At 30.5% G+C, this 14,006-nt stretch overlaps 1 protein-coding gene across 3 annotated transcripts; it reads right to left on the bottom strand.

Moving 5' to 3' along the window:
* Positions 1-7,742: 7,742 nt before the first annotated feature.
* LOC129318226 (phosphatidylinositol/phosphatidylcholine transfer protein SFH9-like) lies at positions 7,743-13,951 on the bottom strand. Of its 3 annotated transcripts, none has more exons than XM_054962876.1 (11): positions 13,578-13,950; positions 13,445-13,473; positions 12,680-12,763; positions 12,557-12,610; positions 11,561-11,638; positions 11,088-11,141; positions 10,103-10,162; positions 9,923-10,018; positions 9,633-9,734; positions 9,456-9,536; positions 7,743-8,316 (listed from the first exon to the last, which is right to left on the bottom strand). In XM_054962876.1, the coding sequence occupies exons 1-11, from the start codon at positions 13,630-13,632 to the stop codon at positions 8,011-8,013; spliced, it is 999 nt and encodes a 332-aa protein (XP_054818851.1). In that variant the 5' UTR covers positions 13,633-13,950; the 3' UTR covers positions 7,743-8,010. The 3 variants fall into 3 exon arrangements, with proteins under 3 accessions (XP_054818851.1, XP_054818852.1, XP_054818853.1); XM_054962877.1 differs by having other exon boundaries at positions 11,561-11,635; positions 13,578-13,948; XM_054962878.1 differs by lacking the exon at positions 13,445-13,473 and having other exon boundaries at positions 13,578-13,951.
* Positions 13,952-14,006: the final 55 nt, after the last annotated feature.

The raw sequence follows: 14,006 nt of genomic DNA, 5'->3' as shown, positions 1-14,006 counted from the left end.
TACAAGTAAAGATTATAATTTGTTATTAGAATTTCAATAATTTAAAATTTATAATTATCATTAATGTTCTTGCAGGATCTATAATTGTGATTTTTCTCAAAAAAATATTGGAAAGTGTACTTAATGCGGTATTATTTTTGTCAAATTGTTTTGTGTTCTAAAACATTGATTCATTTATAAAATTGTTTTATAATTTAAAACAAAACGAATGTAATATTAAAGTGTGTGGATGTGTATGCTTCTGTTTTTGTTCTCATCCAAAGTAAGGGGAAAAAGAGCACGAGTTTAAAAGGGTTAAACCTTATGTTTCTGTTCGCATTCAAGAGGCGGATAATATTAAAAAAAAAATAATATGACCTTATGCTTAAAAAATATTTATAGGTATTTGATCAGTTCCTCAACTGTATGGAATTGTTCATAATAATAAAAATATTGTTTTTTTATCAACTAATAATATTCTAAAGTATTTCAGGTATCAAACTGGGGACAAAAATTTTATCATCTTAATTGAATAGATAATTGTCAAAGAAATTAAACTGAAATTGCAAATAAAACAAAGGAGAATAAATTGGGCTTATCGGTGTCCAGAAAGTTGAATCATTGTGACGCAAGGGCCAACAGTGTGTTTTACATGTTCGTTTAGGAAAAATTTTAGTCCCAACTCCTTGATCAAACACAAATAAAAAAGAAAACCTTTTAAAGTTTAAAATTTTATTGCAAACCAAGAATAGTGAAATAGAATTAAAATGCAAACTAAAATTATCTCATTGTTTATTGTAACTTAAGCCTATTAAAAGATATTTGCAAATTTCTTATACTGAAATGATTAATTTTTTTTATTAGAATTATTTATATACATAACTTCACTTGATTTTATTCTTAGTATTGTAATTATGATAAAAAAAGTTGCAAATTGTTTATATTGTTGTTGTTCATTGCCTGTATCTTATAGGAGTTATTTTTACTCACAATTTCATCTGATTTTATTTTTAATGTCGTTACTATAGTCTATAGTAAAAATAGTTACAAATTTTTTATAGTGAAATTTTTCATTTCCTATGCTGCAGGGGTTAATTTTCCTATAGGTGGTGCGAGTAGGTTCACTTATGTTTATTCAAACTATCATTATCACAGTAAATAAAGTAAAAAATTCTACATATTGAAATCATTTATCTGAAGTGATTAGTTTTTTTATTAGAGTTGTTCGTGCATATAGTTAATTTTTCACTGGAAACGATGAGATAATTTCTATTTACATTTTCATTACATTGCTTTGCAATGAAATTTTAAATTTTTAAAAAGTTTTTTAATATTAGGTTTGGTCAACTGATTTAGACTGAAATTTTCATTTCTTTTTAATAGCCGGGGCTTATTTATCTTTTAATAGCCCAACTGACTTGAAAGCTTTGTTAGAACATTATTTGGTAATTGTTTAATGAAATCTTACGGATGGTCTGTTTCTCACAAGTTACAATGACATCATGTCGTTGGGCCAAAAACAAAAGCAAAATATATATATATATATACACACACACATTTAAGTTTTATAAAAAATATTATTTTCAGACATAAATAAAAAATATTTTTAAATCTTAAATTTTATGCATTTAAAACTTAACAAGATATATTTATAATTGAGTGATGAGCATTTATAATTTATTATTATAAGTTATTATTTTCTTTTATGGATTATAAATGTTCATTGTTTAATTATAAGTATTTTTTTATCAAGTTATAAATGCACATGGTTTAAAATTTAAAAATATTTTATGTATTTTATGAAATATTTTTATAATTAAATATCTTTTGTCGGCCCTTTGTATAATTTTTTCAAAAAAAAAAAAAAACACGTCAAGTGAGTTGGTGTTTGTCAACAGAGCCAGGTGGATCCTTTCATTAAATTTCTTTTTTTAATTTCTAGAATTGGATTATATTTTAGTGTTTTGTGGTCCAAGTCTTCAAGTTGTCTGCATCTAATGAGTTTGCATTATGCTACTTTTGCTGAAATTCTCAAACTCTCCGTAAATTTATTATTCATACACAAGAAATACATTTCTTCAACCAATTGAAATATAAACTTCGCAAAAATAATATGAAGATTAAAGCACATTTGAAAAATCTGCCAAGTACAGTAGTAAAATACTAAAAAAGCCAAAAATATCAATATCCTAACGGTTACCAAAATAAATAAAGATATAGAAGAATAAAAAAAATTAAAAGGAGAATCTTTAGAGAATGAGAAGAGAGATAATTATTATTTCAGCGGATTGAATGTCTCTTATTTATAAGCATAAATGTAACGACTAAAATAAATAAAATATTTAAAATAATAATAATTAAAATGCATGGGTATTCACATAATATCTTAAATATTCATAAATTTAAATTATAGATATTAAAAGTATCAGTATTCTAAGTGCTCATATCATCGAAGAACTGTCCATTGATTCCTAAAGGGAAGAATGACAATTAAAGACTACAATTAAAAATTCTGAATAGTTGATAGTCCAACAATAAACCAGGATACTTACTTAAAATTAAAAACATGCAAGTTTATAAAAGACACTTGTACAACATGTGCGTGCACAGCAAAGTTTGACCTCTTGTGGCTAATCATAATTATCTAAGCTAAACCAACATTGCTATCCAAATCATTAAAATTTGAATAATTGAATTAGTCAGCACTCTGTACTCTCATTATCTTAAATTACAAAATAATTTAAGACAATATTACATATATCAATAAAGTTTCATAATAATATTTTTATAAAATTATTTTTTAAAAACAATATAAATTACAAAGATTGTCATTTTTTTAATATACTCTTCCCCCAAATTAAAAGACAACCTTAAAGATATTTTATTATTTTAAAATATAAGACAATTTGATAAAAATAATATTTTATCAATGATGCTTTTCAATTTTCTTTTTTTTTGAAGGATAATATTAAAAAATATTATTAATAAAACCTTATTTTTATCAAGTTTTTTTATATTTTGCATCAATAAAATACCTCCAAACTTATTTTATAATTTGGGATAGAGATAGTATCATAGTATAATAAAAAAAAGGTGAAGTCAATTGTTAGTGAATTTTTGTTCTTATATACTATATTTTATTATTTTTGAACTTGTTACTTTTTGGTCATATTAAAAATTTAAGTGACATGATTTATTTTTCTACCAGAAAATAACATGATTTATTGTCCTTGTACTTTACTTGCCATAAGTTATTTAAAAATTTAAAATTAACTTAGAAAGAACATAAACAAAACATTTGAAATGATATAATAATATCTTGAAAAAATGGTTTACAATTTATTATTTTGAAAAATTAGTGCATAGATTCGATGTATCACATTATTTATGCTCTGTCTAATTAAAACATGATGTGTCAAACTAATTCAATCAAATAAAATATAACTTGTTATCATTTTAATGTTTTTATTTTTGAAAAAGATTATTTATTTAATTTCCTATCTTTATCCTCATATCATTATAAATAATAAAATCAATTTATATTCACAGACATTTGACATAGCACGCTTTTATTGAAAAAGCATAAATGATATGGTGTTTCAAGTTCATGCAGGGATTTCTTTATTATTTTACAGCATCATTCCAAAATTTATTATCCCATACATATTTAAAAAGTATACAGAGCAATTTCTTTTATTTTAAAATTTTCTTATCACATTGCTTATTGAAAATATAAATGATCTATTTTTTTTTCACCTGTGTAATTTTAAATTTATTTTAAATAATGACACGCACAAAATTATTTTATAATTCGCTACACTGTGTATGTTGAAAATTTAAAATGTATATTTTATTTAAAATTTAAAAAAGCTACATGAATAGAAATTGTAAACATAATATCAGAAAGTTTTTAAAAATAAAAAAGCTAAATTCAGAATACAAAATTTCTTTAATAAACAACACATTGTTTGATAATATACAGGAAAGAAATTTAAGTAGGTTAAGTGTACCACATCATCTGTGATCTGTTCAATTAAAATATTTTAAATAATTTAAATAAAATCTTATGTGATATTTAATTTCTTACATTTTCTTTTTCTATTATTATTAATATTAAAATTAATTTATATTTAATATCATTTAAATATTATATTTTTATTAAATAAATGATGATGTGGTATCTAAATATTTCTCTAGGATACAGTGACTGTTTGGACATGGGTATACAATCAATTATTTAAATCAAAAACTATGGTTTTGGTAAAAAAATAAAAAAATAAAAATCCAAAGGTTTCCATTTTTCCATAATCAGTTATTTGCACTAAAATCATGGCTTGCTTTAAGCTGACAAGAGTCGTTAGGAGAATCAATTTTACTGATAGGTCATTTATTGCTTAAAAAAAAAATGTTACCTTCCAAATATACCCCTCTAATAGCTTTCCACTTGCAGCCGCTTGCCCTTCCCTTTTTCCTATATCCATCGTCATTTTCATCATTCACATATATATATTATTGAGTATGTGTGTGTGTGTGTATTTTGGCGTATAATTATATTCATTATTGAGTGTATGCTAAATATTATATAAATTCATATATATGCTATATCTTATAAAAATATTAACTGGATCATTATTATACATATCTTATTCGTTAAATAGAATTTAACAAATTTAATACTATTATTTAAGAATAACTTTTATTTCATGAACTTTCAATTTCTGTATATTTGTAATATACTTTTCTCATTCCCAAATATAATATGTTTTTTACCGAATTATATAAACTAATAAAAATTATTTATTTACTTAAAAGTACAATATTCATTTTTGTCCTTAATAATTATAAATAAAAAATAAATCTCATTAACCAATAAAATAACAAATTTCCACAAACAAGTTGGACTAAGAACAATGGGATGCTTTAAAAAAGATGATACCTTCAAGAGAAATTACATGCTTACCATATACTGCTAGAAAAGAGGTAACATGGAACACAGAAAAAGCTTTGAACAATTAGCAATCTTCCTGATGATTGACTTGGACATGGAGCCAAGTTACGTAGATGAAGAGTGCTCGCCTTCATCAAGTGAAGCTCCTAATATTCTTTTTGATTTGAATGTTTCACAATCCTTCGAAAATTTTCATGGTGATCGCTATTCGCTGATGATATCCACGAATTTGTGATGGAAGCATCTTATGATGAAGAAGAAAACTCAATATTTGATGACCCCTTGCTCACGGATGGCACTTATGAACCATTGTTCTTTAATGAGGAGCATGAATGGGGATGATGGAAGTATTGTAGTTATTGTGTGAGTGTGTCAAAAGGAAAAGTCCCAGATTGCCCACAAATGTATATATTATAAGGAATGAAAATGAATTAATAAATGAGTTTGTGTATGTTTTGTGTGTGAGTTGAAGAAACACTAGGTGTTTTGACTGAATTTGTTTTGCAAAAATTCTTAAGTTAATTTTGCAAATGCTTTTGCCAAAGGACTTTCGGTTTGTGTTTCGAGTCTAAATCACAATAATTATTTAATGTGCATTAACCAGATTTTATTTTGCATAAAAGCTTGAAACCGAATTCTTCAATTGCCAAACATTTAGAAATGCCAGAGCAACAATAATGTGACATCATGATTTTGTAACTCACAATTAACTCATGCTTCAAAGCTTTCAACTAGTCCGTGCCTATATATATATATATATATAATTTAATGTATTCAGTGTCAATCTCTCTTAAATTCTGAAGCTCTTCCTTTGTGTTGTGCTAACAGAGTATCATGCTAGTCTCTATTGTTCTGTAGTAGGAAGAATCTATTTAATTTTAGAGAGCTATTGCGCGATTAACTTGATGTGGTAAAGTAGCTCTTAAGAATAATGTCTTTGAATATGACTTAGACTATATTTTTACCTATTAGTGTCAACATGAAGCATCCTATGATAGAGGCACAAGATAATCTAACTATGAATCTTCAACCACAACATTAGTAGAGTCCTCCAATAATACACTGTCGAGCGAACCTTCAACTACTGTCTTGAGCAAGTCTTCTATTTTTAATCACCGTGCATGAAGATGGACGACTTGCTGGTGTTCTCAAATGGTTTTTGTAAAGTTGAGAATGAAAAGTTCACACGAGAGTTTTCTTGAGTGTTGCGGACTCATGGTGTAGGAGTAATCTAAACTTTCAAAGTAAATTCACACCTCTTTCCCTTTCCAAGACAATAAAAATATATTTGTTCATTTATTGAAAAATTATCTTGTAAACCCTTATGTTTAGGAATAAGGATTTTAAAAAACATCTTTTATATAAGGATAAATGGAGTATTTGTTAGCCTTTAATGCTTGCTGTGAGTTATTTTATTATGTAAATTGCAATGTGCAGCTTATATTGCATAATTATGTGGAGTGGAATTGTAGCGTGGATAAGTATATGATATGAGGCAGACATAGATTTGTACTAGTAATGAAAGATCAATGAGTTCAAACCTTCTGTAGGAACTATAAGGAAATTAGTTCCTAACAACCATAGATGATAGATCTCTTGATCACGTTAATATTCTTATATTCACCATATGATATTATATGCAAGAAAAGCTTTCATAGGAGTTAAACATTTTGAGAATAATAGAGTTCTCATTAAAGTCTTAAAATCATTGCATAAGGCACACCTATTTATAGGTAAAAAAGAAGACAACCTGGATGAAAACCTGGTTTCTAGAAATCTCAAAGTAAATCGTTGCCACCTATCACATATTTTAGGGAACTTTGCTGAACTTTGGTTGTCAGTAACAATGACAGCTTTTATGGACTTTCCCAATCTCTGCCCTTTGATTTAAAATATAAACATTTTTTAATTAAATTTAATTTAAAATATAAATACTTTAATATTTATAATTTTTTTCATTTTACCCCTTCTAATTTGTTAACCTAAATTTTTGTATAAAAAAATTTATGACATTTTTTCTCACTTATCGTAAATTAAAACTAATGATAAAAAAAGAGAAGAAAACATATATTTTTATGAAAATAAAAATTTTATTTATACACGAATTATTGTTAAAAGCTGCGCACTAGGACTAAAACTTAAACTTCAAGACAAATCAATCTAAATAAGGAAACAAATCAAAAGGATTCAGCATTTAAGCTAAAATCTATAGATTAAAATGTGCAAGGTCCAAATTGCCCTTAATACAATAATTAGTATTTTATTATTAAGGATAGTATTGTCAATTGTTATATTTCTTTTTACGAAACATAGGACTCCTTCTGTTCAAAAATGTAAGGCATTTTTTAAAAAATTAAATGTTTAAAAATATAAATATTTTTAATCTTTCAAGTGTAATCATTATTTTTTTTAGTACCCCTATTAATGAATGACTTTATATTTATTATAGGGTATTTAATACGAGTAAATATGAAAAGATAAAATTAATTTGCAAGTAGGTAATTATTTTATTTGAGGGTGAAATTCAATTAAAAATATTTTACATTTTTAAACTGAGAGAGTAACATGAGAATATTTCCATCCTATTTTATTTCAAACCTACCAAATAAAATTTTGGGTAATAAATTTCTATTCTCGTTCCTTTTTTTGAGTGAAAGGGAAATTTCATTAACTTAAGTAATCTATTCTTATTCCATTATTGTTCACTCTACCATGCTCCTCTATATGTTTTTTTGCCAGCTACTCGCCTATACATGGATGTCACTTTACAACTTAATCAAACTCGAGCACATATTTTTTTCGTAAACAAACGACGAATTCTTTATTGAGAATACTAATGACTCACAAGGTTTTATTAATTAAGGTATTTTACCCACATATATATAGCCTGCATCGAACTGATGCAGACATTTCAGTATTACATCCAAGAAGTTGGTATAACTCTTTTTTTCTTTTTTTCTTTTTTTTTGAAGTGTAGCACCTTTTATGAAAAGGGGTCATAAAGCGCTTAACTGTAAGTGCCTTGAGTTCTGAAAGAGTACAGAAAAGTGTTGCCAGTAAGTATTCTCAGGGCTTCAATGACTTCAATTACTATTAACTATAAGACCATTCAGATTTCCCAGCCTGTGGAGCTGTGTTTCAATGGTTCTGGCAATTCTGGCATCATCTGGGTCTGGCTCTGGCAAGTCCACGTGGAAAGATCCCCGTCTCGTTGGTGAAAAGGACTTCCTAACTGCAGTTTGCTGATTGATGTAATTATAGAGCTCTTGATGGAAAGCATGATCAAAGGAGAAGCAATTTTCAGTAGTTCCTGCTGCCTTATTGTTCTGTCGAGATGACTTTGAACTCTCCTTTCTGCAAAAGTGTGGGAGAGATGCAAAGTCCATAACCTGCATTCAAGTTCCAAAATGGCTTAGTATGTCAATTGTCTTGTAGCTAGAACTCATTAGAAATATGAGAAAAAGAAAAAGGCAACGATAACGCAACTTTCATTTCCTTTTGTTCTCCCCTTTTGGTTCAAACAATGGCACAAAGTTTGATCCTTAGACTTGCAAATTATCAAAAATCCTCAAATTAAAAATAGCAATGGCTTTAATTAAAAAAAATAATAATAATAAACTGTCTAAATCATAACTAAATGTTCTTCAGAGGGCTGAGCATGGTGGATGAGCAAAGAACATGAACTCAACCACAATAACAACAACAACAACAACAAGCCTTGTCCCTCAAGATGAGGTCAATTATATGAATTGCACGATACTATCGTGCTCTATCAATCAACAAGCCTTTGGGTATATCTTGTTTAGGAATTGAGTCTAAAGTTTAAATCTAGTTCTACAATATTATCCTTACAGAAAAAAGCAGAGTGAAGGTTATTTTGAAGATAAAGGGTAAAATAATAATATGAAAAATAAAAGGGAGCCTGTCACGAGTCCCACATCAAGGAGTCTCACAAGTGGTGTGAGGTTTATAAGTTCAAGGGGCTCTCTCTCTAATAGGCTAGTCTTTTGAGATGGGCTCTCCCTTTGAGCTTGCGCTTGTCACATTGGTGCTCTCATTGAAAAGCTGGTATCACGGAAAAAGCTACCCATGAAGGGTTCTGACGGGCAAAAAGCTGAGTAAAGTGCCGTGGAGTGAAACCACCGAGGATGTCGTCTCTTGACAAGGTGGCCTGGTCACGAGTCCCACATCGGAGAGCCTCACAAGTGATATAAGGTTTATATGTTCAAAAGACTTTCCCTCTTACCAAGCTAGTTTTTTGAGATGGATTCTTCCTTTAGACTTGTGCTCGTCACAGAGCCAAACCATTCTAAACTCCAGTTTGTTTGGAGTTTGGACGGTGTGTGATGGGAGAGGATTAGAGAAGTGATTGGAGAACCCATCTTTCACCCCACTCCATTACTCAAGCCCCAAGTGGCTTAATAATGAAACCTCCAATTTCTCAGGATCAAATTTCATGCGAACAATGAAAGATAGAAGATAGACAATAATACCAGAGCTCAGGCAGGTAATGGTAGATATTGTTTACCTTGAGTAGCTCATCTCTCCCACAACCTTGCAGCACCTGGATCTTCCTTCTTGTTCTTTCTTGCAAAAGAGGTTTTACAACCTGACATTTTTAGAATAATAATGCCGTAGCTGTTAATCTTCGGACTTTATAAGGACAGGATCAGTCCAAACTCTTGAGGCATCATGAGGCACAAACCTTCCAACATGCAGAGAATACATACGGCGTGTTAACTATATAGTATGTGTCTGTCTTTTCTGGATAGTTCAAGTCATCTATGGTAGACATTGCAGTCAGAAGCTGCAGGTGTTCAAACAGAAAGTGTCAGCTAGAAGAACATCAAGAAGGTCAAGGGGGTGAACCTTCACTTCAACAGCTTATAACATTGATGAAAACAAACTCTGAACAAGGGACTTTCTCATGATGAAAGAAATCAATAAAAAGATGAAAGGAAAAAAAAAAATACAATCTTGGAGTTCTTGACATACCCTCAATTGGTTCAATGCTGATATTTTTAAACCAGTCATATCAAAGACTTTCACACAGGTGCCAATGAATCGGCCATGCTTCTTTGTAGCTTTTGGCTAAGACAAAGAAGTCAAATAAGCAAAGCTAGGAGCCAAAGAATTAGTGTCAGAGGTATAACTAAAATAATTTTAGATACTCACCAATATCACTTGATCCCTATACTCGTTCATTTGGATGTGTGACTGTACATAGTAGTGCTCCTGAACGTTCAATATCAAAATAGAAGGTTAAAAATAGGTCCCGACTCCAGATGCCATGTTGAGATACACACACAGAGACAAGAAGCGCTAAATACTGCAGCATCATTATTGAGCCATGCAACTTTTAGTCTCTCGTAGAAACTGTCTGACGTACTAAATTATACCAAGAAATTACCAAAGTCAGGAAAGAAGAAAGAACAGTAAGCCCAATTAATTTGGAAAAATGTGTTGTTATTGTGCTTTGAAGAACTATCTCTGACCTAACCACTCTCACCCTGGTCAAATATGGCAATGCCATCTGCCAAATTGAGGTGCACAGAAGAGAAGTTAAAAACTAACACAGAATCAAGCCAAATACAGCCTTCTTCCTTTATCTTTCCAAATTTTCAATTATGTTCCATTTTCTCCACAACAATTATTGATGCTTATTATTTTTTAAAAGGCTAAAATTGGAAGTTAGCTCTTAAAATTATGTACTTAAAAAAAGAAAAAAACAAGAAGCATGATGACTATATATTAGATGAACCTGCCCCCAGCCCCAAATAACCAACAATATTTGTGACTGAAAATGAGCATCATACTCTTGCAACTTGGATTTGCTTTATCTCTACCCTTTACTGTCTGAGCATCCGCATCACATGTCCAAAATAAAAATAAGAAACAACATACTGCATCAAATCCCATCATTTCAGCATCAAATCTCTACCCTTTACTGTCTCTTGTTTTTTACGTCCTTACATATGTTGCACAATGAGATAGAGATGTCCCCTAACTTAAAGTATATTGTAATTCATAAACAATGCAATTTCTTTTGAATCGTCAAATCCCATTATTTCTGCAGATTGTTAGGGTCCAATAAGTTTTTTTTTTTTTTAATTACGTGGCACCGTTTATGCATCGCCATGCAGAGGTATGGGATCCTTACCGGTGCTTTGTCATAAGTGCTGAGCCCAACACCAACAGCAATGACAGGTAAACCCTAGCATTAAATGGAAAAGGAAATAAATTAACAATCATATATTAATCAGAACCATTGCAGATTTTCTACAGAGATGTCATGCAGCATGCTTATTACCATAACTTATATGTAAAGGCCGGTAAGATCCATGTGGGAGGAAGAATTCAAAAAATTATCCCAGAAAGCAGAGTTTAATCATGCGGCAAGTTTATATATTAACAATCATATATTAATTAGAAGCAATGCATATTTTCTACAGAGATGTCATGCAGCATGATTATAAACATAACCTGTAAAGGGAAAAGCAGGGAGAAGATCCATGAGGGATGAAGAATAGAAAAAATTATTCCAGAGAGCACCTGATTGGTCATGTTGGTATTGCAAAAATGTCAATGCCTAATATCAAAGCTCGTGTGAGATCTATCTAAAAACAGGAATACCTCTTTTGTGTAACCAGACATTCCTATGAGCTGAGAATCTCGTACAGCTCTACACAAGTCAGCAGGGATAGGTCTCTGCTAAAAAAAAAAAAAAAAAAACATAAAATCCAATAATTTAGAACTTTAAATCAAAGATGTTCACAAAGGATAACAAACACAAATTAAGCAACAAGTATGATGTATATACTAAAGTATCCAAGGATGTTAACCTACAATACCAGCAATAAGATTTCCATAGCTCTTGCATTTCTGAAATCACTTGGGATAATTTAATCTTAGTTATAATTGTTCTTTGCATTTCTGAATGTTTACACGTGCATTTCTGGTTTGTTCATAACAGAAATATGGCATAAAGGAGAAGCAATAAATAGTATGCAGAGATTGTGACTTTGTGAGCTATCTGGATGAACCTGTAGAAACATTGATTCATGGGATGGTTATGATTTGTTCAAAGACAATGTCATTTCATGCCACGACAAGAGACAACCCATTTCCATTATAATTACCTTCTAATAAGATTTCTGTCCCCTCTCTAATAAAATGCATGATTGCAATTACAACTCTGACATGATGTTATTTGATTCTACAAAATAAATCATTTTTATTATGCTTTTGTTAAGAAAACCTGATCACTTAAGGTAGTCCATATAGAACATCCTTTATTAACTGTAGATTTACAACATTGCAGAATAATCACTCATGAACACACCAGCTTCCAGTTGTTTTCTTCATTTGTATTTGTGACCAACTTATTTTATTAGCCTATGTTTCTCTTATGGCCCACTTGAAGAATATAAATGACTGGATCAAACGTATTTATTATATGAGAAGTTTGAGACGTGCAGACTTCCATTATTCCATAAATCTCGGATGCAAGCTTTTCTAGCACAAAATGAGATGGAAAAAATCAACAAACTTCAGCACAGAGATTTCTTGAATATGGATAACCCAGAAACGAAAATACAAATTTAAAAATCGCATGATGAAGGAACTCACCGCCAAGACGGTATCAATCTCATTTTCCACTCTCCATTTCAAACAATCAACTAACTGCAAAATTTAAAACAATGAGCGAACATAATTCTCACAAAAAACTATGCTGGACATAACAGATCTAACCATTTTATGTGCCTTGGCAACATTCCAGTCCCTTGCTTTGAGAAACTGTATAAATGATTCAGTTGGATAGCCCTGGTGCATGTTCTGAAATAAAAGGACCAAACTTTCAGGGGAAAAGAAATATTCACAATTGCAGTAAAATATTGCAAGAATAAAATCATCCAGTCTCACTTGTTCACACCAATTGCACAATTTTATGGACTAATAGTTAGCTAAAACACATAACAAACAACTTGAATCATTTCCATTCTTTCTGTATTCTAATATTATACTTTGACATGATATAGAGCAAAGTTTCACTCCATCGTTTCCACTCCCTCCATATTCACTTATACCAAACAGAGCCTTAACTTGGTACGATAATCACCAAATTCCTGAAAATTTTCGGTAAAATATGAATATATTTTGTAATCCTGTTGAAGTATAATAAGTTTAGAACTATTGCTCGTCGGTTACATGACCAAAGTGGAAGACATCCTTCTACAATAGAAACACGACTGCTTTACCTGCTGAAGAATTCTTAACAACTCCGAAGTACCAGTGATCCAGATCAAATTGCTAAGAATAACCAATTTTTTGGACTTAATCAACCCGCCCAAACCCCAGATAGTCAAAACAATGCATTATAATTTGACTAATGATATCTGAGATGACCAAGATGCAGATCATCAAGTATATAATTTCTACCGATTCTTCTCCCCTATCTCTCTAAGCATTCTCACAGAAGAGATCGAGGTACGGCATAATAAGAACGAAAAGCCAAACCTCAAACGTGTTCTTCAGTTGCTCATCCACTATAACAAGTTTTAAAACAACAACAACAAAGACGAAGAAATTAGTCAGGAATTAGTGGAGATCACATAAGGCGGCAAAACGCAAGATGACTCGAATTGCCCACCGTTTTCCATCAGAGCTTGCATCTGCCCGATAGCCTGCTGGTTACCAATACCCATCTTGTTATTCAGCTCAGATAGCTTCAGAACAAAAATCTGCGAAGCTAACAAGCTGAAAAATCAGCAGCTGAGTTCCAATTTTCGGATTGCTGATCCTCTAATCTCCCTCAAGAGAGAAGGTAATACTGATTAGCAACAAGTTACATGGAATTTAAACTGAGTGATACAGCAGTAGAAGATGGGAGACAGAAGAAAAAGGAGCATAGAAGAAGGTGGGGTGCAGATTCTGGCTTTGTTTCGTCCACCACCACCATCGCTGATAAAAAGCAAAGCATGGAGATGTGTATTCTTTTGGCCTTAATTTAATGCAGCTTCCAGTGGATCGTACAACGGAGAGAACCTGTGAACAAAAGAATAGGATACGGCAAAAAAAA

This window comes from Prosopis cineraria, unplaced genomic scaffold, assembly GCF_029017545.1.
Source record: "Prosopis cineraria cultivar Desert tree isolate PC_DT_omini unplaced genomic scaffold, ASM2901754v1 PC8, whole genome shotgun sequence".
NCBI lineage: Eukaryota > Viridiplantae > Streptophyta > Magnoliopsida > Fabales > Fabaceae > Prosopis > Prosopis cineraria.
This window is presented reverse-complemented; position numbering and strand designations above follow the sequence as displayed.

Bases quoted from the DNA above. Each gene is read 5' to 3' on its own strand.
- LOC129318226 (XM_054962876.1), bottom strand. From the start codon at position 13,632: ATGGGTATTGGTAACCAGCAGGCTATCGGGCAGATGCAAGCTCTGATG. The intron at 11,639-12,556 runs GTGAGTTCCTTC...TTTTTTTTTTAG, and splicing joins AGATTGATACCGTCTTGGCG to CAGAGACCTATCCCTGCTGA. The intron at 9,735-9,922 runs GTATGTCAAGAA...GAACACCTGCAG, and splicing joins CAGCATTGAACCAATTGAGG to CTTCTGACTGCAATGTCTAC.